General features: G+C 37.2%; 1 protein-coding gene across 10 annotated transcripts in view; it reads right to left on the bottom strand.

Annotated features, from left to right (window-relative positions):
• The window catches only part of RASAL2 (RAS protein activator like 2), a 388691-nt gene that overhangs the window by 33703 nt on the left and 329738 nt on the right, over positions 1 to 25250 (bottom strand). For all 10 annotated transcript variants that reach the window (XM_027086223.1, XM_027086221.1, XM_027086219.1 and 7 more), the window contains 4 exons: positions 9719 to 9872; positions 7694 to 7792; positions 6245 to 6799; positions 3610 to 3754 (listed from right to left, as the gene is read on the bottom strand). In XM_027086223.1, the coding sequence (XP_026942024.1) occupies positions 3610 to 3754; positions 6245 to 6799; positions 7694 to 7792; positions 9719 to 9872 (953 nt within the window). The remainder of the gene's footprint in view (positions 1 to 3609; positions 3755 to 6244; positions 6800 to 7693; positions 7793 to 9718; positions 9873 to 25250) is intronic.

Genomic DNA, 25250 nt, shown 5'->3' on the forward strand with positions numbered 1-25250 from the left:
TTTAAGTCTAACTGAGGCAGAGTCTGTAAATAGTAATGCTTTTAATCAAGATAAACGAAGACTGGCTAAAAGGCAGGTAGATATTGTTTAATATGACTGGCAACTTTTAACTCAATTTTCTCTGAGAATTCTTCAGGTAGTCTGCAAATAACATCTATTTTTTTTTTTTTTTGCCCAAAGTATACGAAATACAACAAAACTTTAATTATTCAGAGTGCTCAGCTGTACTTATTAATTTGATTTTTTGGTTCACTGAGACTTCACTGTGAAGCCTTCTAATTTAAAACTTCTGATAGGGACTTCCCTGGTGGTGAAGTGGTTAAGAATCCACCTGCCAATGCAGGGGACATGGGTTTGAGCCCTGGCCCGGGAAGATCCCACATGCCGCGGAGCAACTAAGCCCGTGCGCCACAACTGCTGAGCCTGCGCTCTAGAGTCTCCAAGCCACAACTACTGAGCCCTCATTCCACAACTACTGAAGCCCATGTGCCTAGAGCCCGTGCTCTGCAACAAGAGAAGCCACCGCAATGAGAAGCCCGCGTACCACAACGAAGACCCAGTGCAGCCAAAAATAAATAAATAAAATAAATTTATATATATAAAAAAAAGGCTAACTAGAAATATGGGGAGTTGGATGGGGAGAAGACAGTAGAATCTCTTTCCTGAAGAAGCTTACCAATTAATTTTGTTTGTGCTCTTGGAAGCAGTAGCCATTTTCACCACCCTGGTCCTTGCTTTTGGGTTACAAATATAATAGAGATCTTTGTGGGGTTACTTGAATTTCTTCCCCTGCTCACTGAATCAATTTTCAGGTCTCATTGAGCCAATCAGCTATTTAACTATTAACTGTTCTAGGACAGTTAATAATTAACTGTAATGATTAACAAAGGACTTGTCTCTCCTTTTCACTTCAGGAATTATTTCATTTGGGAAGCCTATTTAGCACACTGATGGTAGAATATGAATATCTGATTTTTAAGAAGTAGATGGTCAACAAACATCTACACCTTTATCTCCCCAGAATAGAGAATACTGTTTGAGATGCATCATCATTGCTTTTTATAAGGCAGTGCAAATCATTAGAGCAAACCACGATATGTAATTTATGATATGACTGTACAAGCTTTTTATGTGAAACTCTGATTCTGTACCTTTCCTAATGTCAATGAAAATCCATTTTCACTAGTCTTCTTTTAAATTCCTATTAGATCTTAAACTAAAGCACATGACTTAGAGAAAAGAAATAAATATGAAGATAGGAAGCAGGAGAAGAAAAAATGTACTTCTCCAAAGTAGGAATTAACTGCTACTACAGTGAGTCCAGCATAGGTAAACACAACGGTCCTGTTTCTTGAGCAGTCATTCACTTTTTAGCCTGTGCAACCTGGCTCCTGTGCTCCTGAGAGCAGTCCCAGCCATCACGAGTCATCAAAATGCAATAGCCATGTTTTCTTTTTAATCTTTACTTTCCTCAATCTCTGACTCTATTGATACTTTTTTCCTCTTGGTGTCTAAGACACAGTATTTTCCTTCTTTTTTTTGCACGTGTGCATGCATGCTTCCTCTCTCTTTGACCACTTCCCTGATTCCTCTGCTTCCTTCTACACCATAAACCAGGTGCACTGTTAGATCTGTCTTTGGCCCTATCCTCTTCCTGCTCCTGTAATCTTGTAGTTTCATTGATTCCCTCCACATGGGTAACTTAGTCCTAAATTTTCACCAGCCAGCTAGACAGATGTCTTGGGATTTCCTACCTAGAACCCCTGGGATTTCCTACTTGAACTTCAAGTTGAATACATGTGAAGTGAAAATATCATTTCTCATTCTTTCAAGCCCACTACTTTTATGTTCTCATTCTGTTAAGAATCTCATCATCCTTCTTGTCACTCAGGAAGGCCCCAAATTCACTGTAATATTTGATCTCCTCCACCACGCCCTGCCCCATTCTCACAAACTGAAAAGTTGCCAAGTCCTATTAGCTCAACTTCTTTAATATTTCTTAGATCCAACTTTTCTCTTACTCTTGGCGATTACCTCATTCACAGTCTTGTTATTTCTTGCCTTCCTTATTATAATGGCTTCTTAACTGCTCTCTGCGTTCAGCTGCTTTCTTCACCAACCCATTTAAATCACTCTGTTAAACTGATTCTATTAAAAACACCCTGCTCAAAACTTCCAGTCGTTCACCAGTGATTACTGTAAAATCTACACTCCTCAGCCAGGCAGTCAAGGCCCTCAACTAATTGGTTCTAGTTATTTGTCTAATCATTTTTGTTGTTGTTGACTTGTCTTTTTCACTTTATTTTCCAGCTAATTGGCTATATTCCAAACATGCCTGGTTCTCTGGTACCTCGATACCTTTTTGTTCATGAGGTTCTTTCCCCTATGTTAATCCCTGCCATTTCCCTTGTCCAATCTCTGCTTTTATAAACCTTGCTAAACTTCGAGCTACACACACACATCATAAATGTCACAAGGGAAATTTTACAATTCCATCAGGTATAATCAATTTCTTTAATTATTTGAAAAGGCACAGGATTCTCTTTCTCTTTTTGGTTATAGGGATATCCTTATCTTTCTTACCTATCTATATTGTAAGCTCTCTAAGGGCAAACATTTATCCATTCATTCATACCTTATTGTCTATTCTTGATAGTCTCATGTGACTGCTGAGCACTTGAAATTTGGCTAGTGCAAACTGAACGTGTAATAAATATAAAATGCACACAATTTCAAGAGTTAGGATAAAAAAGTAAAATACTTCATTAATAATTCTTATATTGATAACATATTAAGTAATATTTGGATATACTGGGTTAAATAAAATGTTATCAAAATTAAATTTACCTGTTTCTCTTTACCGTTTTTACACTGTGACTGCTAGAAAATTTAAATTACTCACATGTGACTCACATTATGTTTCTTTAGGATGGTGCCGCTCTACATTCTATATGAAGTACTGGGGATATGGGGATAAAAAAAATGACACTGTTCTTCAAGGAACTCATGTCTGCTTTATCAGAATGTATATCAAAGTGTCGAGCACAGTGCCTTACTCCAGTGGTTAACACCTGAATTTCACGACCAAATATGGAGCTGCAAGTGGGTGGCCTAGTCATTAAGAACTACTGATTGGACAAAGATTAGTTGTGAAAAATTCTGTAGGTCTGGAAGGCAGAAATTGGGAGTTATGGGAATTGGAAGGAGTTTCTCCATTTTTGATGCATAATAACAAATGCTAACACTTTCAAGACTTAGGTAATGTATTTATATCATGATATAAATACCCAACACTTTGGGGGAGACAAGTCAACTAGAAATGACATCTCATTACTAACATTACTGTGTATCTCAGAATCTCAGGGACTTGAGGGCATGGGGGTAGCTGCCTATGCTGATGAACTTTCTCTTTCGGTACATAGTGTAAGAAATCAATCTGCTGTTCCTCCCCTGCTGAGTATTGCAGAGACTTCTTACAGCTGAAACTCCAACTTTCACACTTTAATCAGCTAGAACCAGATAACATGCAGAATTTGAGTTCCATTTGGTTGTTTCATGAGGGTCTAAAAATCAAAAGGGAAAGAAAACAGATGTTTTTCTTCTCCATACCCAATGCATCATGAAGATACTGTTGTCCCACCAACTTGAGGTATTCCTCAATGGATTTGGTGGCAATGGTGTTCTCTCTGAAGATCAAGACATCATGCTCTCCACAACGATCCACCTCAGACATCACCAAGTCAGTCAGAAAATCCTGGTAGAATAATGTTCAGTTAGGCAGAAAGCAACTGAATAAATAATATACATTAGGAGAGACTGATGAAATATCAAACATCCTGGGAATGCTGCTTTAAAACTAAAGCTACCAGATTCATTTGAAAGAAAAAAGTCAGTCAGGATAAAATTTTAGGTGTCACCAATCCTAAGTTAAAAATTCCTTCAAAGGTTTTTCATCGCACTTTTGATATAGACTGTAGTTCTGAATGTGGCCTGCAAGTCTCTATATTTTCTGCTTTCTGTCTATCTTCCCAGCCTCATCTCATACCATTCTCTCTGTATTGCTCCAGTCTCAAGGGCCTTTTTTTTTCGGTAGGTCCTTGAATACATCAAGCCCTTTCTAATAACAATGTTGTCTATTCACCACAGAGCTTTCTGCAAATGCTGTTCTCAGTTCTGCTTCACTCCCACCCTTGCTCAGCCCTCACTGCTATGGAGTTAATTCCTCAGATCCTTTGGATTTTAGTTTGCACATCTTTCTTCAGTGAAGCCTTCTCTTACCAACACTGCCCCTGAACTCCACTAGTCAGGTCCCCTTAATACACATTCTCACAGCACAATATAACTTTTTAAAAATCTGCACTTTTCGCAGTAATCACACATTTCCGTAATTATTTGATTAACATCTGTTTTCCCCAGAAGACTGTGAGTCCCATGAGACCAAAGACAGTGTCTATTTTTATTCACCTCTATATTTCCAGCATTTAACTGCTTCTGACACATATTAGGCATTCAATATATAATTGTTACAAATTGGTCTATAGTATCAACATGACATTTCTTGAACTAAACATCTGAACTCATTTTCTAGGCTGATTATATCTGTTTGTATGTATGTATGTATGTATCCCCATCCATCCATCCATCCATCCATCCATCCATCCATCCATCCATCCATCCATCCATCTATCCATCCATCCAACCATCCATAGTGAACGAAGGCATAAGGAGAAATAAAGCCCTTAAGAAACAACTGCTTCATTTCTCATCAGTCTAAGGAACTTGATTTAAAGTTCATTGTTTACTGTTCAATTTGAAAACATCCTGTATTTTGAATGTTATATATTCACTGGATATTTCAAAGTTGTTGATTTACTTTTATTTTAAAATTAAGCATTTTAAACATGAATGGGATTTATTCCAGGGTAGATCAACACTGTAAAAGAGTCGTAGACTTAGGAGTCACTACTAAAACTCTTGTGCTAAGGGTCAGGAAGAAACTTGGGGGTGATGGTAACATTCTGTATCTTGACTGCTGTGGTTTCCACGGGTGCATAATCTGTCAAAACTCACTGAGTTTTTCACTTTAAATGGGTATAGTTTATGATATGTAAATTGTACCTCAATAAAGCTGTTAAAAAATCCTACATATATCCTTGAACCTTGAGCAAATGAAGAACAGAAAGAACATATCCATACAATTTCAAAGATGAGACTCAAAATTTCAATGACACATTTTTAACACCAGAAAGCTCAAAATTATTATTAGTAAATTCAACCACCAAAATGATAATCAGTAGGAAGGCAGTTAAATAAGGGACTAAATATTGAATATTTGATATATTCTGATTTGTATCAAGAAATTTTAAAAACGCTTTATTTTATTGTTCAGTTCTACATAAATTATTCTAGCTGTGAACTCCTCTAGATCTAAAATACAATTTTACCATGACCAATTTGCATATAATATAACGGAGATTTAGCCTAGTTAAGTGAATATGCCTCACAGAGGTGATAATTACCACAGTTCAGGCTGATCAAAGACTCTATCAATTGTTACATCTGAAACTAACACATTGTAAATCAACTATACTCCAATAAAAATTAAAAAAAAGATTCTATCATTTGTTTAGTGTTCTTTATACAATTAGTATATTTCTTTCTTTTATCTTCCTGAACTTTTACTTCTATCCAGCATGAATTGAGATAAGGTTATCATGAGACAGCTAACAATTAAATAACATCCCTTGGTATTTTAATTCCAAATTTAGATGTTAATCTCATGAAGACTCTTGTTAATGACCAGCATGTTTCTGGAATACCTCCTTCTGTGACTAGCTGGGTACAGTCATGAGTTAATCTTAATTTAAAATATAGTGAGGAATAAAACCATCATACAATGCACTCCAGAACTAAAGATAAATAATCTTGAACATATTGTGGGATTATCCACCAATCCTACCACTTATTTTGTCAGACAATAAAGAGCTAGCTGCGGTATCTCTATTTCATGCAAATAAACTTTAAATAAATACTTGTTAGTCTCCATTTTACTTCTTTACTTTTATAATCTCCACTAATAAGTGGATCTAAGAACCACTAATAGGTTTCCTTCCTAATTCTTTTTTTTTTTGACCAATAGCAAAGCATATATCTCTAATTTGAATCTCCACAGTAAACATGTGTTTTTTCTTCATAAAAGGTAGGGAAGAGATTTTGGGTAACGCAACCCTCCTTTTCCACTTACCTTGGCTCTGCCAGTACTTTGAAGAATGTGCACTAAGGCACAGGCCAACTCTTCTTTATTTCTCACACTAATTACTGGTTCAAGAACAGAACACAACATGGTGTAGTTGCTGGTGACAAATTCTGCAAATTCTTTGTATTGCTCCATAGGCAGAATGGTGATAGTTTGGAAACGTGATTTAATCCGAATAGAAGGTCCTCCTGTCTTTCCTTTGTTGGGTGTAGGTGTACTCACTGGGTACCACTTTTCTACAAATTGGCGACCAGTCACACTGGCAGTAGGGATATTGACTAGCCCTACATAATTATTCTTGTCTTTTTTTTTCTTTTTTTCCACATCTTTATAAATGTGAACTGTGATGCTATGAAGAGGTGGAAGGCTGTAGAACTCAAAATGTTCACCCCAGAAAATATTGTCTGCTTTGGTCTTGCTAGTTGTACGAGCAAAGAGGGTATCATCAAGGCACAGTTCACAGAAATATTTCTTTTTAGGGGCAAGGTCCTTGGCTTCAATAATCCATAAACGGAGAACGTTTTCGGCTCGTCTGCAATTGTCCTATAAAGAAGTAACAAAGTTGTGTTTGAGAGTTGAAATCCCAGAAAGACAACATTTTCCTCTTAAAGTAGGTGATGCTATGTACTTCATTAAGGGCAGTCAAAAAATAATGAAGGGGATTGCTACCTCATTGTTCAAGATAATAGAAAGCTCTTAGAGAGCCACATACATTTTATTTTACTTGGGTTAAAAAAATATCATCCTGTAAGTTCTCATATAGCCAGTCTTGTGGCAACTGAATTAGCTTTCTGCAAATAAAACAGAGATAAGTAAGTAATTAAGAAACTTGTGTTCTAGTCCCATTTCTGTCTTGTACTAGCCTCTCACTTGGTCAAGTGACTTAACTTCTCTGAGTCCTCTTATCTAGGGGTCCCCAAACCCCAGGCCATGGACTGGTACTGGTCCGTGGCTTGTTAGGAACTGGGCCACACAGCAGGAGGTGAGCCAGTGGGCGAGCGAGCGAAGCTTCCTCTGTATTTACAGCCGCTCCTCATCGCTCACACAACAGCCTGAACTCCGCCTCCTATCAGCATTATGGTGAGTTGTATAATTATTTCACTATATATTACAATGTAATAATAATAGAAATACAGTACACAATAAATGTAATGCACTTTAATCATCCCAAACCACCCCCCGCCCCCCGCCGTCCGTGGAAAAATTGTCTTCCATGAGACTGGTCCCTGGTGCCAAAAAGGTTGGGGACCGCTGCTCTTATCCACACTGGTAAAATCATGATACTATCTGTAAGAAGATTATTTTGAGCATAAAAGGACAAAACGTATATGTGTTTAAAAGTTCTATAAAATTTAAGGTATTATTACTTTATTTACCTTCAATCAACTTACTGCTTATAGAGTTATACATTTTTTGGACATTCAAAGCCACTATTACCTTATTTGGTTGAACTGTCCTGCGAAGGTTTTCCATCCACTTATCTCTCTCTGAAGCAGAGTTACAGCTGAAGCATTTACTTCCACTTAAGTAGGTAACCTTCAACATAAAGATTAGAGATAAGGAAAAGGAAATGCAGGGCTTGGGGTCTCTATCTTCCTAGTTGTATCATGAAAGATTTAGAGATATGCTATGAACCCATATTATACTACATGGTAACCAAAATTATATTTGCTGGTTTTATGATATCTATATGTACATCCACATTCACTTTTTGTTTTGTTATCTAGTTAGCATCTACTAGAATGCAGGTATGAAGACAAAGGCCATTGAGAATTCAGCTCAGGAACCTAAAACTGGCCTACAGTTCAGAAAGAACAAAACTAAAAATCTTTAACTAAACTTAAACCTTTAAAAATTACCTGCAAATAAATATGCTCAATTCTGAGTTAATAAAAATAACTAAAAAGGGAAGAAGGTCTCTAAAACAGCTTATTTCTTGGGACTGCCTTCATTATGTTACAGAAGGTTACTACGTGAAACTGAAAAGAGTTACCAGTATTGAATTACTTTGGAACCCATTTCTCTTCTACTAGGCAACCAGTCTGATTGCCAATCATCTAATTAGGTTAGCCTGATGATTATTATCAATGTCCTTTAAAAATGAAGCATGTTGTCTCTATGCCTAGAACCTAACACCTGGCTGGGCATACAATCCGTTGAACTGAGTTCTACAAATATGGCAAAGTTCAAGTGACTTTTATACAAAAGAACACCAATAAATGACCTGTCCAAATTGCTAAAGTGGTTCACATATTAACTCAATCTCAGATTATAACCTAGTGAATCAGATCAGATGTTACATTCTGTCTAATATGGTAGCTATTAACCACATGTGGCTAGTGAGCATGTGAAATACTAGTCCAAACTGAGATGTACTGTAAGTGTAAAATATACATCAGGTTTTGAAGATTCAGTTTTTAAAAAAAGAATGTAGAAAGTTTCATTGATAATTTTTAGTTCCATGTTAGAAGTGGTAGGATTTGGGTTTAATAAAATTTAAAATTACACATGTGGCTTGCACTGTATTTCTGTTGGATAGTGCAGGTCCATAAGAAAAGGTATAAAACATCTTTCAACTTCTACAATATCTAACATAGGACTCATCACTAATAACTTTGTAAGTTTGTGCTCATTAATTAAATCATAACCCTAACAAGTATATGGATGGTTTTGAAATTAAATTTGCAAATGGCCAATTGGTCATTTACTTTGGGAGGGGGAAATTACCTTATAAAAGGTGATGATGATAATTTTCTGGTGAAGGGCAATTTGTTCACTGAAGAAATTAGGCACCTGCAATGTGCCAGGGACTGGGCTAAGTGCTGGGGATTACAAAGATAGATAAGACATGGTCCCAGATCTTGAACTGCCCATGTTTTAGTTAGAAAAATTATGGTTTTAGTCAATTTCCTCAAAAGGATCATTAAAATTGGGGGGTTTGGCTTTCAGGAGAAAAATAATAACATATTGTGTGATATCTTTATCAATACTAAAAAATTAAAATACTAACAATAAGTTATTATTAATCTTGTGACCTCTGCTGAGAATGCACTAAGAACCCATTTATTTATTTATTTATTTTAAATTGGGGTATAGTTGTTTTACAATGTTGTGTTAGTTTCTGCTGTACAGCGAAGTGAATCAGCTATATGTATACATATATCCTCTCTTTTTTTGATTTCCTTCCCATTTAGGTCACCACAGAGCATTGAGTAGAAGAACTCATTTATTTTGAAAGCAGACAAGCCCAAAAGGAATGAGAAGCCATCATTAATAACTTTAATCACCAACATAATCAGATTAGCAGATTTCCAATTTTTCCCCTGTAAGTAGGTAATTTTCAGCAACTGAAAACCAGTTAAGATGATCAAATCATCAATACAGTAATGCGATCATAGGAATACTGGATAGAAAAATCTCTTTGTTGTCTAACTACTCTTCCTTTTTCCTACACTTTTCTACCTCAAAGCAGAAGTCTTGTCCAAGGATGCTGCTATGGAGTGGCTTCACTGATACGGGCTCCCCTCTACCAAGATCCAGACATTCCACTGCACTGCATGGGCTCAGCAGGGATTCATGGGAACGTGACTCTTTTAGTTTAGGCAGCCCACGAGACCTAAAAGTAGAAAGAGATATTTATGGTAGTGTAATTACTTGGCCAACAAGAAAATAAAGGTCAAATGCAATGGAGGCTTAACCAAATGTATAAATGCCTAAGAGGAAAATAAATGAGCAAATTAACAGTTAATGTGTAACAATAATAATAGGACCATATTCATGTGGCACAGATAAGCCACATACATATTTGTGTCTGTGTGTACACACTTACTTTTTTCAACAAAACACAAAAATGTACTATAATTTTACTAGTCTCAAGGGAGCTTGAAGCTCCACCACAGACACTGTTTTTATCCACATTCCTGTGTTGGAGATGGAGAAATATATATCATCTAAGGTTATCTTACACATTTTTTTTATGCAAAGGTGTTATCAAAAGACATATCGTTTCTTTTACTTTTTTTTTTTTTCCATGCTATAGCTTTATCCTCTATTATCAGTGACAAAATAGCAGTGACTGAACCCTCATTCTGTTTCCTTCTGCTTTGGCAGAATAAACATACATACACAAACCCAGAATCAAAGCCAAACTTTTCAGCACAAGACCCTGCTTTTCCAAAGGCCTGATTTCCATCTCTATATGGAATTCTTTTCTGGCAAGCTTTTGGTTCTATCTATGCTTTACTGTACAAATATGAATAAAGAGTAAAATGCCTTGAAGAAACTTCCCACCCTCAAAAGAAATGTTCAAACTAGAAGAACAGACCTTTGTCAACACTGTTCAGGCATTCTGGTTGATTCTGTCCCCTAGTTGTTTAAAAAGGAATGTGGGGAAGCCATGACTCTTGTCACTACAGGAGCTAGTACTTCACTGCCTTCCCCTTGGAAGAATCAATGAAGCCAAACAATATAAAACACAATATTCTTGAATCCAGAACTGGGTAGCTATGCAGTTTTACTCAATAATTATAGTATTTATTGACTGAAACACCCAGAGTTAAATACATATATTTCAAGCAGAAGTACCTAGTAATGGGGATAAAAAGAAATGCCTTGTGGAAAGACATTTGTTTTTGTAAAACACATTAAATAAGCAGCTTCATTCATTCCTTGAAATAACCATGTTAACTTAAAAAGGAACCAAAATACTTAATGCCAGAGTAGCTTTCAGTTAAATTATAAAGTAATGAGATATAGGAGACTAGCACGAAAGGCTGCTCTTTCCCTTCTGTTTCCATTCTAACGCTGTTTAATCAAACTCCATATAGTAAAAAACATCTTAAGCAATAGGACCTTAGTCCATTCTTCTTTCCACACACAAAAATGTGTGTTCTAATGTTCAGCAATCTTTTTATGGTCAAAAATTCAATAATTATATTTACCATTGATAATACAAAGGATGCACAAAAGCCACCTAATGTTTTGTACCTAAAAATATAACAATGTAATGGCTCCACATTTATTTCCTTTTGTTCTACTGGATAAGACAATGACATGTTATATACTGTCAACAGAGCATATCAACTATAAATAACTAAATGCAAAAACAAATTTTAATGTAATTACCATACAAACTTTCCCAATATGCTTCATAGGAAGCCTGGTTGAGGCAACAGGATACTGTAATCTTTTCTAAACACATGAAACAACAGTTCCAGCCCGTTTTTCCCAGGAGGAGTTGCTTGTAGGGGAAAAGGCTATCCTGCTCTGGGAGTGAGCCTCTCAACAGGGAAGATGAAGGCATATTTAAAATAGGAGGTACAAATATAAGGCTTACTTTTTTGTTTTAAATTCTTTAGGAAAATATTCTAAAACATAAATTAATTTTATCTCAAACCAAATAAATGTCTACCTACATGAAGCAACTGTACAGCCATCTTGCAGTGCACCCCAAAATCATAGCGGTGCCACATGTCATGATACAGCAAATCACTTTCTGAACTACATCTCAGAAAACAACTCTGTGTTTAGAAGACAAGAACCAATAGAAGATGGTTTCCCCTGCTGTCTTTAGTTACTGATAACATCTCTGGATAAATGTTTTCCAGGTGTAATTTCAAGTCTTCAGTAGAAGCAGAACAGAAACACATATTACAGAACATGAAGTCATCTTCCAAATAGGCTGCAGGACAGGTAATATTCTTCTTCTCTTCCTCAGGCTGCATCCAGCCCCTCAGGTAACAGAAACAAGGTTCCTGGGTTCTAGGCTGGGCCTGTTGCCATGGTGCTACACCTATAAGGAGATTAGAGCCAAAGGCAGCTGGGAGAAGCTGCAGCTTGAAGGACTCAAGGAGCATGCTCTGCAAATGTAACCATTTTAAGACAGAAAGGAAAGAATAGCGAGGCTCCACCCATTTCCATGAACAATTTTGGAGTCAAAAGCTGTAGGAAAAAAACTGAGGCAACTCTGGGGGTGGAGGAGAATCTCTTAACTGTGCTAGAGAACGAAGCTGCGAAGCTTTAGATGTTTCCTAGATGATCCCCAGCCCGCTACTAAAAGGTATTTGCCACATCCCACCTTGCAAGTACAATCTTTCTCTCACATCCGTTTTATTTCCTTTGCAGTTCTTATCCTAGTTTAATGTTTCTAGGTACTATTTTCATTAACTTATCTGAGTTACATTTTTTTTTCTTTTGGAGAGAGTTGGATAATTTTATTCACTGTATTTCCAGTGCTGAACAAATGTCATTTTGACATTTGTTGATATCTGTTTATGGCTGTATCTGGAAGGTTTAACTTCCAAATACAGCCATAAACAGATATCATAACCAAGCCACCTGGAATTAGAATTCAAAATTCTTCCTGGTTACAGAAATTTCAGCTGTTAATATGTATAGTCAGGGTCTCCTATTGTTCAGCATTTATGTATGTTTGTGTGTATATACACACCTACGCCCATGAACTGAACACCAAAGTTGCTAATATGTGCAACATTGCTAATGAATAAATAAGCAAGCCCTTCCAGTATTGAGAAGAAAGTGTCTGGAGAAGACAGAAGTAATTCCCAGAGAAGCAGGATTACAGTAAACAGGAAGATCAAGCAGCCTGGGAGTGGCAGCGGTGGGGAGGCATTATCTGTGCAAATATTTCTATATAATAGCATTAGTAAGCCCAAGTCCCCTCTAAGCATGTTTACCTCCTCCTGTACCTTCCTATGAGTTGATTTTTCTTAGATCTGCTAATTAGAGTTTTAGCAGCTCTGTATGGCACTACAGTTTACTTCTCTAATGGAAAGCGGAATGTGGATTTATTGAGAGAAAAACAGGAGTTTAAAACGACGCTTCCCAGTCCAATCTGACAATGGCCATCAAGGAACCTAACCGCAAAAGTGGACGTTGTGAATCCCTTGACTACTGGTTCTCTTCCCAACCCCTGCACCCCTACTCCCCAACCCCCATCATCCCAAACACCATGGAATAATTCAGGGCTCAATGTGATAGTTAAGGGTTAAAAATCTAATTGCTTTGCTGATGAAGATTACCTGCTGCTTCTGACCTATTTAAGAGAGAAACTACAAGGCAGGAATAGCTTTCTATTACCCACTACAGTGAATTAATATTATATTGCTTTAACCCACATCACTATCTGAAATCAATCTTACAAGACAAAAGTGAAGGGGTTGGGGGTGAGGAGCCAACACACACACCACTGGATTCACTGAAGAAAAAAAGGAGTCAAAGAACTCTGATTAGTGCAATGTTAAGTAAAACAGCTGGATTTTTCCCAGCTCAACCATCCAATTTTTTAAAAAGCATACTTCCCCCAAAGCACCAGTGGTGCTTGGATGTGCTAGCTCAACCTGCCACATCTTTACAGATTCAGTTCCAAATGTGGGAAACTTTTAATTAAAAATATAACTGAAAAAAATGCTTATTGCCACACAAAATCCTGTACTCCAGTGCAGGTGAATTTCTGCTTGGTGTGGCAGTTATGATTCTAGACTGCTTTGCTGAGTTCTTGGAAAGACAGCTCAGCCATAAACTGAGTACAGCAATATATGTTTGTATTCACCAGTATGTGTTCCTAAGGCACTTTACCTTGTTTGAAAATTTCCCAGGTAGAAATTAATAATATTCAGTATCCTAATACTCTACCAATAAACTTACAAAGGGTCTAATCAGTTTTTTAAAAGTTGCATCTGAGCTTTCACTTTGGGAAAAAGGCAGCTTTACTTGCTCCCCAGATTTTATTGTTTTTCAACCTCGTATCTGTGAAACTATCCAACTGATGTTTTCTGTTTGAAAGAGCAGATCCTTTCCTATAGTACTGAATATAAAGCTTTCCCTACCTGGATTAAAAAAAAAAAAAGAAAAGAAAGAAATTAGAGCTCATTCATCAGAGTTCTGCTTGTGTGCTAAAAAAAAATGGCCCTCGAGGATCCTGACAGCCCTAGCTGCACTGATTTACCTGCTGCAGTTAAAGCCAGTCCCTACTGCTTATACTACTCACTGGTTTTTATGTTTACTTAAAAAAATATCATACAACCACTCACACAAAAAGCTATGGGGCTTCCCTGGTGGCGCAGTGGTTGAGAGTCCGCCTGCCGATGCAGGGGACACGGGTTCATGCCCTGGTCTGGGAAGATCCCACATGCCGCGGAGCTGCTGGGCCCGTGAGCCATGGCCGCTGAGCCTGCGTGTCCGGAGCCTGTGCTCCGCAACAGGAGAGGCCACAACAGTGAGGCCCGCGTACCGCAAAAAAAAAAAAAAAAAAAATGCTATTATGGAAGCGTAACATGTACTGCTGATCTTCCTTCTCTCTGTTCTCAGCCTCTGTTCTGACAGGATAGTCTAATGAACCCAGCTGCTAATGGTAAAGAAGGATGTTTGTCAGTCTGAGTTTTCACTTAAACTCATGGTAAGGAAATTTATCATCACGGTCAAAAACGACATTCAACCTATTTTTGGTACATATACATGTATACAGACAATTAAGACAAGCACAGAATGAAGACAAGATTATAAATATTAAAACATGTTCTGAAGGGCAGAAAACTCAACCAGCCTCCAATATGACAGGCACTAGGGAACAATCTCCTTACAGAAACTGTACCATATTGTAACACACCTTTTTTTGTTCTTAAATTGCAAATGGAATAAAATCTACTAGTGCCTATTAAACAAATTCAATGTAAACACAACTATACTGAATTAAAAAAAAACCATGAAACTAAACCAAACCACACTCATAAACCACTCAATTAACATACTTACTAGTGTAAGAGTGAGTGGAAAGATTAGGGTTTTTTTTCTTTTTTTCTGAATTTAGGCTTTCAGCCTCATCATTACCGTAAAATTAAGTATGGGTGAAAAGAGGGTAAGCAAGTTAGAGGGAATTCCCTGGTGGTCCAGTGGTTAAGACTCTGTACTTTCACTGCCAAGGGCATGGGTTCAATTCCTGGTCAGGGAACTAAGATCCCACAAACCGTGCGGCGAGGCCAAAAAAAAAAAAAAAAGAAGTTAGACACGGATGAAGTTCAATGACACTTACTTCTTAATCATCCCTAAATTCATGACTATTTGCTTTCCCATTAGTTTCAGCCATTATTTGGTTGAATAAATGAATATATGTATGAATCCATCTATCCATTCAATAGTTACTTTGTGTACATTATGTGCCAGGCACTATACTAGATACCGACGCAAGGAAACAAAGGTGAAGAAGAAAGGCAAGGTCCTTGTACTCACACACAGTTTATAATCTAGTGAGTTAAAAATCTATTATAATACAATGGGATAAGATCTAGGAAAAAGGATGCAATAGTGGCTCTGTGGGCACTTAGTAGGGGCCCTGGATCTTCAGCTGGGGATTCAAAGAAAGTTTCTTGGAGTTAAAAGTAATGTGAAGTTATGAACTAAAGGATGGAGTGGAATTAGCTCTATGAGGATGTGGAGGTACTGAGCATTCTAGAGGGAATGGCCAGCATGTGAGAAGGCCTGTAGTGAGAACATACAAATCTGGGGTGTTTGAGGAACTGAAAAGAATTCAGCAGTGTGGCTCTGGTGCAGTGTGGATGTGTGTTGGGGCTGAGAGAAGAGGCATGGGGAATAATGAGGCTTGAGAGATACCATGATGGGACCCGTAGTAACGTGGGTGTTCCAATTTGATCACAAGGCCAGTGGATGGACATAGAAAGGTTGTGGGTGGTGGAAGGTGAATGACATGATCAGATGTGTGCCTTGGCAAGAGTATACTTTGGCTAAAAAGTGGAGAAAGAGAGGGGTACACAGAGGAGAGAGAAATAATGAAAGACTTAGAGACTGGTTCATGGGTTATGATAGTAACCTGAGTAAAGATCACAAACTAGATCAGCAGAAATACAGAAGTGGATGGATTTGGGGGTAATTAGGCGGTAAATAGGCCTTAATGACTGCAATGCTGGAGGCATCAGGGAGAGGGTAGAGTCAAGGTTGAGCCACTGGGTAGAAAGATGGTAATGTCCTTTACAGAGATGGGAAGTGAGAGGCAATGTTGGTTGAACCAAGGGGGGAAATAAAATCAAGTTTTGTACAAGTTTGAGGTTCCTATGGGAGTAGATGTTTGCCGCAGACTGAATGTCTCACCCCAAAATGTATGTTGAAATGCTAACCTCCAATGTGATTGTATCAGGAAGTGTGACCTTTGGGAGGTGATCAGGTCAGGGGGGTGGAGCCCTCGTGAAGGGGATTAGTGCCTTTATAAAATAGACCCCAAAGAGATCCATCACCCATTCCCCCATCTGAGGAAACAGAGAAAAGGAAGCCTTTTGAACCAAGAAGCAGGTTCCTACCACACACTGAATCTGCCAGAACCTTGATCTTGGACTTCCTAGCCTCCAGGACTGTGAGAAATAAATTTCTGTTGATTATAAGCTATCTAGTCTATGATGTTTTATTACTGCAGTCTCAACAGACTAAGACAATGTGAATACTGAAATAGAACATGTAGACTGAGAAATGCTAACATTTAAATCTACAAAACTGACAGAAGAGACTGAAGAATCTGAAAGACAGAAGGAAAACCAGGAGACTCAAGTATCATAAAAGCCCAGGGAAGAGAACTCTTAAAAGGATGGTTGTCCATTACTGTAGAAGATAGAGTGTGTTAAAATATTAACAGTAGCCACTGGGTATATGAACTGAGAGATAATTGGAGATAATTGTAGCAGTTTCAGTGAAATGACGAGGACAAAAATGAGACTCCAGACAGTTGAGAAAATGAATGGGATATGAGAAAGTGGAGACTAACTCATAAAGTCTGATGGTGAAGGGGTGACAACTGGGAAACAGCTACAGGGAGGCATGAGGTTGAAATGGGGTTGAAGGAGGTATTCTCTAATTATTTTTTCCCCGTAAATAATAAAGTAATAAATGCTTTCGGTAATAAATGCCAAGAGCTCAGAAGGACAGAAGGTGAAAAATAAGGGTACCTCCCTCAATCTCCTACGGAAAATACTATTAATGATTTTTGTGACCCCTCCAGAAATTTTTTGTACACAGACAACCAAATATTATACATATACATATATGTGTGTGTATGTGTGTGTGTGTATGTATGTATATGTATACAAATGAGATTCTACTATACTTTTTTTCCTTAAGAGTATATTTTGGAATTTTGTCTACACTGGAACATATAGATATAAATTGCCGCTTTTTAATGATCACTCTGAATTCCCTTATATGGGTCTATAGAAGTTTAACCAATCCTTGATGACCATCTAAGTCTCTTTTCTTTTCTCTTTTTTTTTGGTGATCACCACCAAGGTTCAAAAAGTATCTTAGTACATATACCTTGAAGCACATGTGCACGTATTCATGCTTTAAATTTCCAGGTGTGAAACTGCTAGATCAAAGGGCACATACATTTAAAGTTTTGATATTGCTAAGTTATCCTCCATAATAGATGGCATCAATTTAAAGTCCTACCAATAGTGCATGTTTCTATACACTATCACCAAAATGAGATATGGCTACACTTCAAACATCTTTGCCAGTATAATTGGTAAAAAAGGGTATTTCATTTCTATACTATTGCTTTAGTATGTTATGAGGTTGAGAACATTTAAACATGTATATTGGCAATCTCAGTTCTCTTTTCTGTGAATTATGAACTGTTATTTCATGTTCTTAAACCATTTTTCTAATTGTTTAACAACTGATATGTATTGATAAATATTACGTAAATTAAGTAAATTAGTATTTTTCCCGTCATATTTGTAATTATTTTCCCCAGTTTATGCTTAGAAAAGGTTCTTCCATTCCAAGAGCATAAGAAATACAGCTGTATTTTCTTTTACTGATTCTATTTTAATTTTTCATCCAAACCACTTGTATTTGGAGGGAAGGGAAGATGATAGGAGCATAGTAAGGAGTTTGCTTTATATTTTACCAAATCGTGAAAATATAATGACCATAAATTGACTCACTGATTATTACTGCATAGTATTCTACTCTTATTAAGAGTTGTTGTTTGGGGCTTCCCTGGTGGCACAGTGGTTGAGAGTCCACCTGCTGTTGCAGGGGACACGGGTTCGTGCCCCGGCCCGGGAAGATCCCACATGCCGCGGAGTGGCTGGGCCCGTGAGCCATGGCCGCTGAGCCTGCGCGTCCGGAGCCTGTGCTCCGCAATGGGAGAGGCCACAACAGTGAGAGGCCCGCGTACCGGGAAAAAAAAAAAAAAGTTGTTTGAATATGTTTCTGTGTATATATATGTGTATGCATGACTTTTCCGTTTGATCTTTCCTTCTTTCTCAATCATTTTCTCAGCAGGTTAGGCTTCCTATCAACACATGCAACAAAGAGGATAATGGAAAAGGTAATCAACTTGGACTCAAAAGCCCTAGGTATTCATGTCAGCTCAAATCACTCACTAGCCATGTGATGTGGAACAAATAATTTATTCCTTCTAAACCTTAGTTATCGCATTTGTAAAATGTGGATAATGATTTCTGTTCCTATACCTCCCACAGTTATTGTGAAAATCAAACACAATCATCTATGATTTTACAAATATCTCATAAACTACAGTACACCATACAAATGGGACTATCATTGCAAACATAGTTTTTCAAAGTGATATGACAAGCATTAGTTCATTTTATGTAAACTATTAGGTTAGGATAGCTATTCTCAAATATATTCCTTGCTGGAAGAATATGAAGATAGAAGGTATAAATGTATGGAAATAATTTTTTTCTATTAAGATAAAGCATTCTAATGAATTTAAAATGCTATCATGACATAATTAGAAACTTCAATTGTATTTTAGTTCACAAAACTAAGGGCTCCTTAACTGGTCTATATCAGTAAACACTGGTAAGGGAAACTATAATCTAGTGTCAATTAATCAATACAGCTAGGCTGTATTGATTAATTAATGGCCTGGAATCCAATAATTTCTGAGAAGTTGTCATTCTATCCAAGTACACCAGAGTGAAGGAGATTCTTCACCTCTATTATCTGGAATTTGTTTGGATTCTTCCCTTTTGTTTCAGGCCAAGAAATTAAGTTCCTTAATAGGACAGGCAGGTGGTAGGGGGTGGGGATACAAAGATTGTACACTTGCGGAGCTTCCCATCTGCTGCAGTAAGCAGAAACATGAAAAAATAAATTCAATAGAAAGCAGTCAGTCCTATAATAAGGTGTATACAGTTGGCCATGGGTGGGTAGGGTATATGGGGTAGATGCTTAGTCTAGAATGATGCACAGGAAGAACAAGGAAAAGAAGTCAGGGAGCATATGACTCCTGACTTGGGTACTGCTGCATATCAAAGGACACGGTGTAGGAATAGGATATGGTATTTGGGATAGAGAGGGCAGCAAGATTAAAAGTAGAGAAATATGGAACAGTTTAGTAAGTAAATGATGGACTTCTGGTAGGAGTGGTAGGAGATAATGCTGAGAGTTAGGGAATGGACAGAGCCATGTTCCATTTTGTATGTTATGCTCAAGACTGTAGATTAGTAAAAGTATTATATACATATGTGATGAGATATTAAAATTGAAGTTTCAAATTGAGACTCTAAGGTAAAACAGGTGCATGCCGCAGTGAAGTACCAAACTGTAGAATCTACAAAGGAAATGTTTTGGAACCTATTCCATTACCTTGAACCTTTCAGTCAGAGCAGGACTATAAAAAGTGGTGACAGTATGGAGAAGGGAAAGGACTTTGTGAGAGATAAGTTTTGGAGAAAGCTGTGAGGCTCATCCCTCCCATCCCCCCCTCCCCCCAACACACACAAGTGATATTGGTAGGGAATGCCTACAAGGTGGAGTTTGATTTTATCTGGGAAATCTAGAGGATGAGAAATGACTAACTGTTGGTAGCACAGCCCAAGTTGATACTTTTGGATTAGGCTGCACTCCTAGAGGTTTGTCAGGGCAAAGGATGTGTGAATATTTCCTGTAGACCAGAGGACTGGAAGGGTGAAGACTAGACAGCAAAAATTCCTTCCTAGAAACTGTGGAAGGAGTTGCAAGTGAACACCTAGAATAGAAATGTACCCAGGAAACTCAAAAGAACCATAGATGAGAGTTCCTCAAAGATGAGACATTTCTGAAGAATTCTTCAAAGTACCTCATGATAGAAGAGTCAGCTTTAAACATCTGCCAGACTCAGAGAGCATTATGGAAGGCTAAGATAGTACTAAAACTTTTCTTATTACCTTTCCCCTCCTTTCTGTCTCTCCCCTTGCCCCAAATCTGGAGGGCACCTAAAACCACGGGTAGTTAAGCTGGATGCGAAGAGTAGATGCGAAGAGAGAAGTAAGTAGTTTATAATACTCCCTTCTCCAAAAGCAGACTGTCTGCAATTGGCTTGGCTGGGCTAAGTATGAAGTTTTGATTACTATCTCGAAGTGAACACCAATAGGCTCGGAGTCAACACCTTTGATTTAGAGTAACCATGGATTAGCTACATGGATCATAGACCTAAATATAAAAGCTAAAAATCATAAAACTTCTAAAAGAAAACAGAGGTGAAAATGTCTTGGGACACACACACATACACACAAAACCCATAAAGATTGCTGGTGGGAATGTAAAATTGTACAGGTACTCTGGAAAATAGTTTGGCAGTTTCCTCTAAACCTAAACAAGTACTTATCATACAACCCAGCAATTGCACGCTTGCGTATTTACTGCAGAGAAGTGAAAACTTATGTGTACACAACTGTTCACAGCAGTTTATACCTAATAGCTAAAAATCAGAAACCAGTGTTCTCCAGTAGGTGATTGGTTAACAAATTTTGATACATCCATAAAATGGAATACTACTCAGCAATAACAAGAAACACACTATTGACAGATGCAACAATTTGGAGGGATTTCAAGGGCATTCTATTTAGTGAAAGAAAAAGCCAATCTTAAATGGTTACACACTATATGATTCCATTTATATAACATTCTTAAAATAACAAAACCATAGAGGTAGAAAACAAAAAGTGGTTGCTAGGGGACAGGGATGGGTGTGGGGAGGGGGGTATGACTGGAAAGAGTAGCAGAGGGAGTTCTTTTCTGGTAATGGAATAATTCTGTATCTTGATTGTGGTGGTGGTTACACAAATCTATACGTAGGATTAAATTGCATAGAATTATAAACACACACAAATGAGTGCACATAAAAATTGGTGAAAAATAAAATCTGTAGTCTAGTTAACAGTATTGTACCAATGTCAATTACCTGGTTTGATATTACACTACAGTTATAAGATATCACTATTGGGGGAAGTGCTTGCAAGACTCTACAACTTCTTGTGAGTATACAAATTAAAAAAAAAGAGAGTTAAAAAATTAGTTCTAATTAGGAGAAACTCAAGAAGCTGAGTATATACACCCTACAAATGAACACTACACTTATTCTTAGGTATCCTCCTGACCAAGAATAAGCAGACTACTTTAAAACCATGCTTTGTCAGTGAGCCTCAGAATCGAAGACATTACTGCAAAGGTTTTTACTTGAAGGACGTTTGAAGGAGTTGAGAAAATTCTATTCCATGTGCTTATCTTTATCTCAAGACTTGGTAAATTTAAGTAGCACTTCCAGAGTAAGGTTGGCAACCTGACAGGCATTCGAAATCCTGGAATGCCTGACAATCCTGTATAACCACGGGTTTTCAGCATTTCCTAGTTTTTCAAACTTTTCAAAGTGCATTTCAATATAAGGCAGAAATAAGGTAGAGTCTTCTCCTGTCCCAACACCCTTCCACATGACACGGCTTTAACGTGAAAATGCTGCCAATATTGATTCTAGGAAATCACTTTACTGGCTTTTATCTGATTAGATGGCTTTGGAACAATGATGATTTTGTGACATCCTATTGATTTTGCCTCTAAAATGTTTCTCCTATCTTGTCACTGACTCTTCATTCCCACTGCCAACTACCCTCTTTAGAGTCTTTCTTATTTCCTACAATAGCTTTTTTTTTCTAATCGGTCTCCCAAACTTAGTCTCTGTAAACCAAGTCATTTGAAATTCCATTGTTGGATTAATCTATAATTGGCACAATTCTGATTGGGTCACTTCCATGCTCAAAAATGTTTAAAGACCCCCCCACTGCTTATACAATAAAATCCAAACTCCTCATCTGACATTCAAGGACTGTCCTGTGTATGGAATACTGCGTTGAAAATAACCTCCACTCAGAATTTTGAAAACACTGCTCCACTGACTTTTGATTTTCAATATTCTATTGAGAATTCCAATGCAATCCTTTCATACCTCCTTTGTATGTAACCTATTTTTTCTTTCTAGAAGCTTTTAAGATTTTTTTTTTTAAAGCCTTGGTGTTGTGTTCTTTCATGATGATGTGAATTGGGGTGTGTGTGTGTGTGTGTGTGTGTGTGTTGGAAAGTCTTTTGTCATTTTTCATTCACTGTATTGGGAATTTGGTGGCCTTTCCAATCTGGATATTTATATTTTCTTGTTTTGGGAAATTTTCTTGTATTATTTCTTTGACAATTTCCTCTCCAAAGTTTTCTAATAAAACTTTTCTTTTTTTTTTTTTTTTTTAAAAATTTGAAATATTAAATTTTATTCTTTTTTTTTTTTTTTAACATCTTTATTGGAGTATAATTGCTTTACAATGGTGTGTTAGTTTCTGCTTTATAACAAAGTGAATCAGTTATACATATACATATATCCCCATATCTCTTCCCTCTTGCGTCTCCCTCCCTCCCACCCTCCCTATCCCACCCCTCTAGGTGGTCACAAAGCACCAAGCTGATCTCTCTGTGTTATGCAGCTGCTTCCCACTAGCTATCTATTTTATATTTGGTAGTGTATATATGTCCATGCCACTCTCTCACTTTCTCCCAGCTTACCCTTCCGCCTCCCTGTATCCTCAAGTCCATGCTCTAGTAGGTCTGTGTCTTTATTCCCGTCTTGCCCCTAGGTTCTTCATGTCCACTTTTTTTTTTTTTTTTTAGATTCCATATATATAGCATAATGTTTTTTTTTGTTTTGTTTTGTTTTTTTTTTGATAGGTATACCTGGATTTAATTCTCACTTCTACCGCTTGGTAGCTGGATAGCCTTAGGCAAGTTTCATACCTCCCTGAAATTCACTTAATTCAGTCTGTAAAATGGCATAATAACTTATTATAGCATCCTTTTAGGAATTTTAAATCAGTTCTTGAAATAAAAGTACACAATATATAGACAAGTATGGATTCCTCAATAGGTGTTTGACCTTTCATTTCTCCAGTATCCCACCCGCATCAAATAAAGAAAAATACTTTTTAAAATTTACGAATATTTCATTGTTGTAAAGTTAAAGCCATAAAAATAATCAAATGGCCTACTATCATACCGTTAGAAGAAAAAAAAAAAAGGTGTTCATGAGAGTTCCATATTAGAATACAAGTTTTCCTTAGGCACCTGTTTATGTATGCTATTCTGCTCTTTACAATAAATAATTAAATTTGAAAGACTTAATTCCTCACTTTTAAGACCTTATTAGTTTACAAATTACATATTGACCTATGCTAAATTTTATACCGACCCATGCTAATGAATTCAGTACAGAAAACAAAAAACACTGCACTCAAGCAAACTACATATATATATATATATATATATATATATATATATATATAAAACTTATATGAGAATTGCTACTCCAGCTTTCTTTTGGTTTCCATTTGCATGAAATACCTTTTTCCATCCCCTTGCTTTCAGTCTGTATGTGTCTCTAGGTCTGAAGTGGGTCTCTTGTAGACAGCAAATATATGGGTCTTGTTTTTGTATCCATTCAGCCAATCTGTGTCTTTTGGTGGGAGCATTTAGTCCATTTACATTTAAGGTAATTATCGATATGTGTGTTCCCATTCCCATTTTCTTAATTGTTTTGGGTTTGTTATTGTAGGTCTTTTCCTCCTTTTGTGTTTCTTGCCTAGAGAAGTTCCTTTAGCAGTTGTTGTAGAGCTGGTTTGGTGTTGCTGAACTCTCTCAGCTTTTGCTTGTCTGTAAAGGTTTTAATTTCTCCATCAAATCTGAATGAGATCCTTGCTGGGTAGAGTAATCTTGGTTGCAGGTTTTTCTCCTTCAACACTTTCAATATGTCCTGCCACTCCCTTCTGGCTTGCAGAGTTTCTGCTGAAAGATCAGCTGTTAACCTTATGGGGATTCCCTTGTGTGTTATTTGTTGTTTTTCCCTTGCTGCTTTTAATATGCTTTCTTTGTATTTAATTTTTGACAGTTTGATTAATATGTGTCTTGGCGTATTTCTCCTTGGATTTATCCTGTATGGGACTCTCTGTGCTTCCTGGACTTGATTAACTATTTCCTTTCCCATATTAGGGAAGTTTTCAACTATAATCTCTTCAAATATTTTCTCAGTCCCTTTCTTTTTCTCTTCTTCTTCTGGAACCCCTATAATTCGAATGTTGGTGCGTTTAATGTTGTCCCAGAGGTCTCTGAGACTGTCCTCAGTTCTTTTCATTCTTTTTTCTTTATTCTGCTCTGCAGTAGTTATTTCCACTATTTTATCTTGCAGGTCACTTATCCGTTCTTCTGCCTCAGTTATTCTGCTATTGATCCCATCTAGAGTACTTTTAATTTCATTTATTGTGTTGTTCATTGTTGCTTGTTTCATCTTTAGTTCTTCTAGGTCCTTGTTAACTGATTCTTGCATTTTGTCCATTCTATTGTCCATTCTATCTCCAAGATTTCGGATCAACCTTACTATCATTATTCTGAATTCTTTTTCTGATAGACTGCCTATTTCCTCTTCATTTGTTAGGTCTGGTGGGTTTTTATCTTGCTCCTTCATCTGATGTGTGTTTTTCTGTCTTTTCATTTTGCTTATCTTACTGTGTTTGTGGTCTCCTTTTTTGCAGGCTGAAGGTTCGTAGTTCCTGTTGTTTTTTGTGTCTGTCCCCAGTGGCTAAGGTTGGTTCAGTGGGTTGTGTCGGCTTCCTGGTGGAGGGTACTAGTGCCTGTGTTCTGGTGGATGAGG

This window comes from Aethalodelphis obliquidens, unplaced genomic scaffold (genome assembly GCF_003676395.1).
Source record: "Aethalodelphis obliquidens isolate GAN/ISIS:26980383/991018 unplaced genomic scaffold, ASM367639v1 scaffold55, whole genome shotgun sequence".
NCBI classification, from domain to species: domain Eukaryota; kingdom Metazoa; phylum Chordata; class Mammalia; order Artiodactyla; family Delphinidae; genus Aethalodelphis; species Aethalodelphis obliquidens.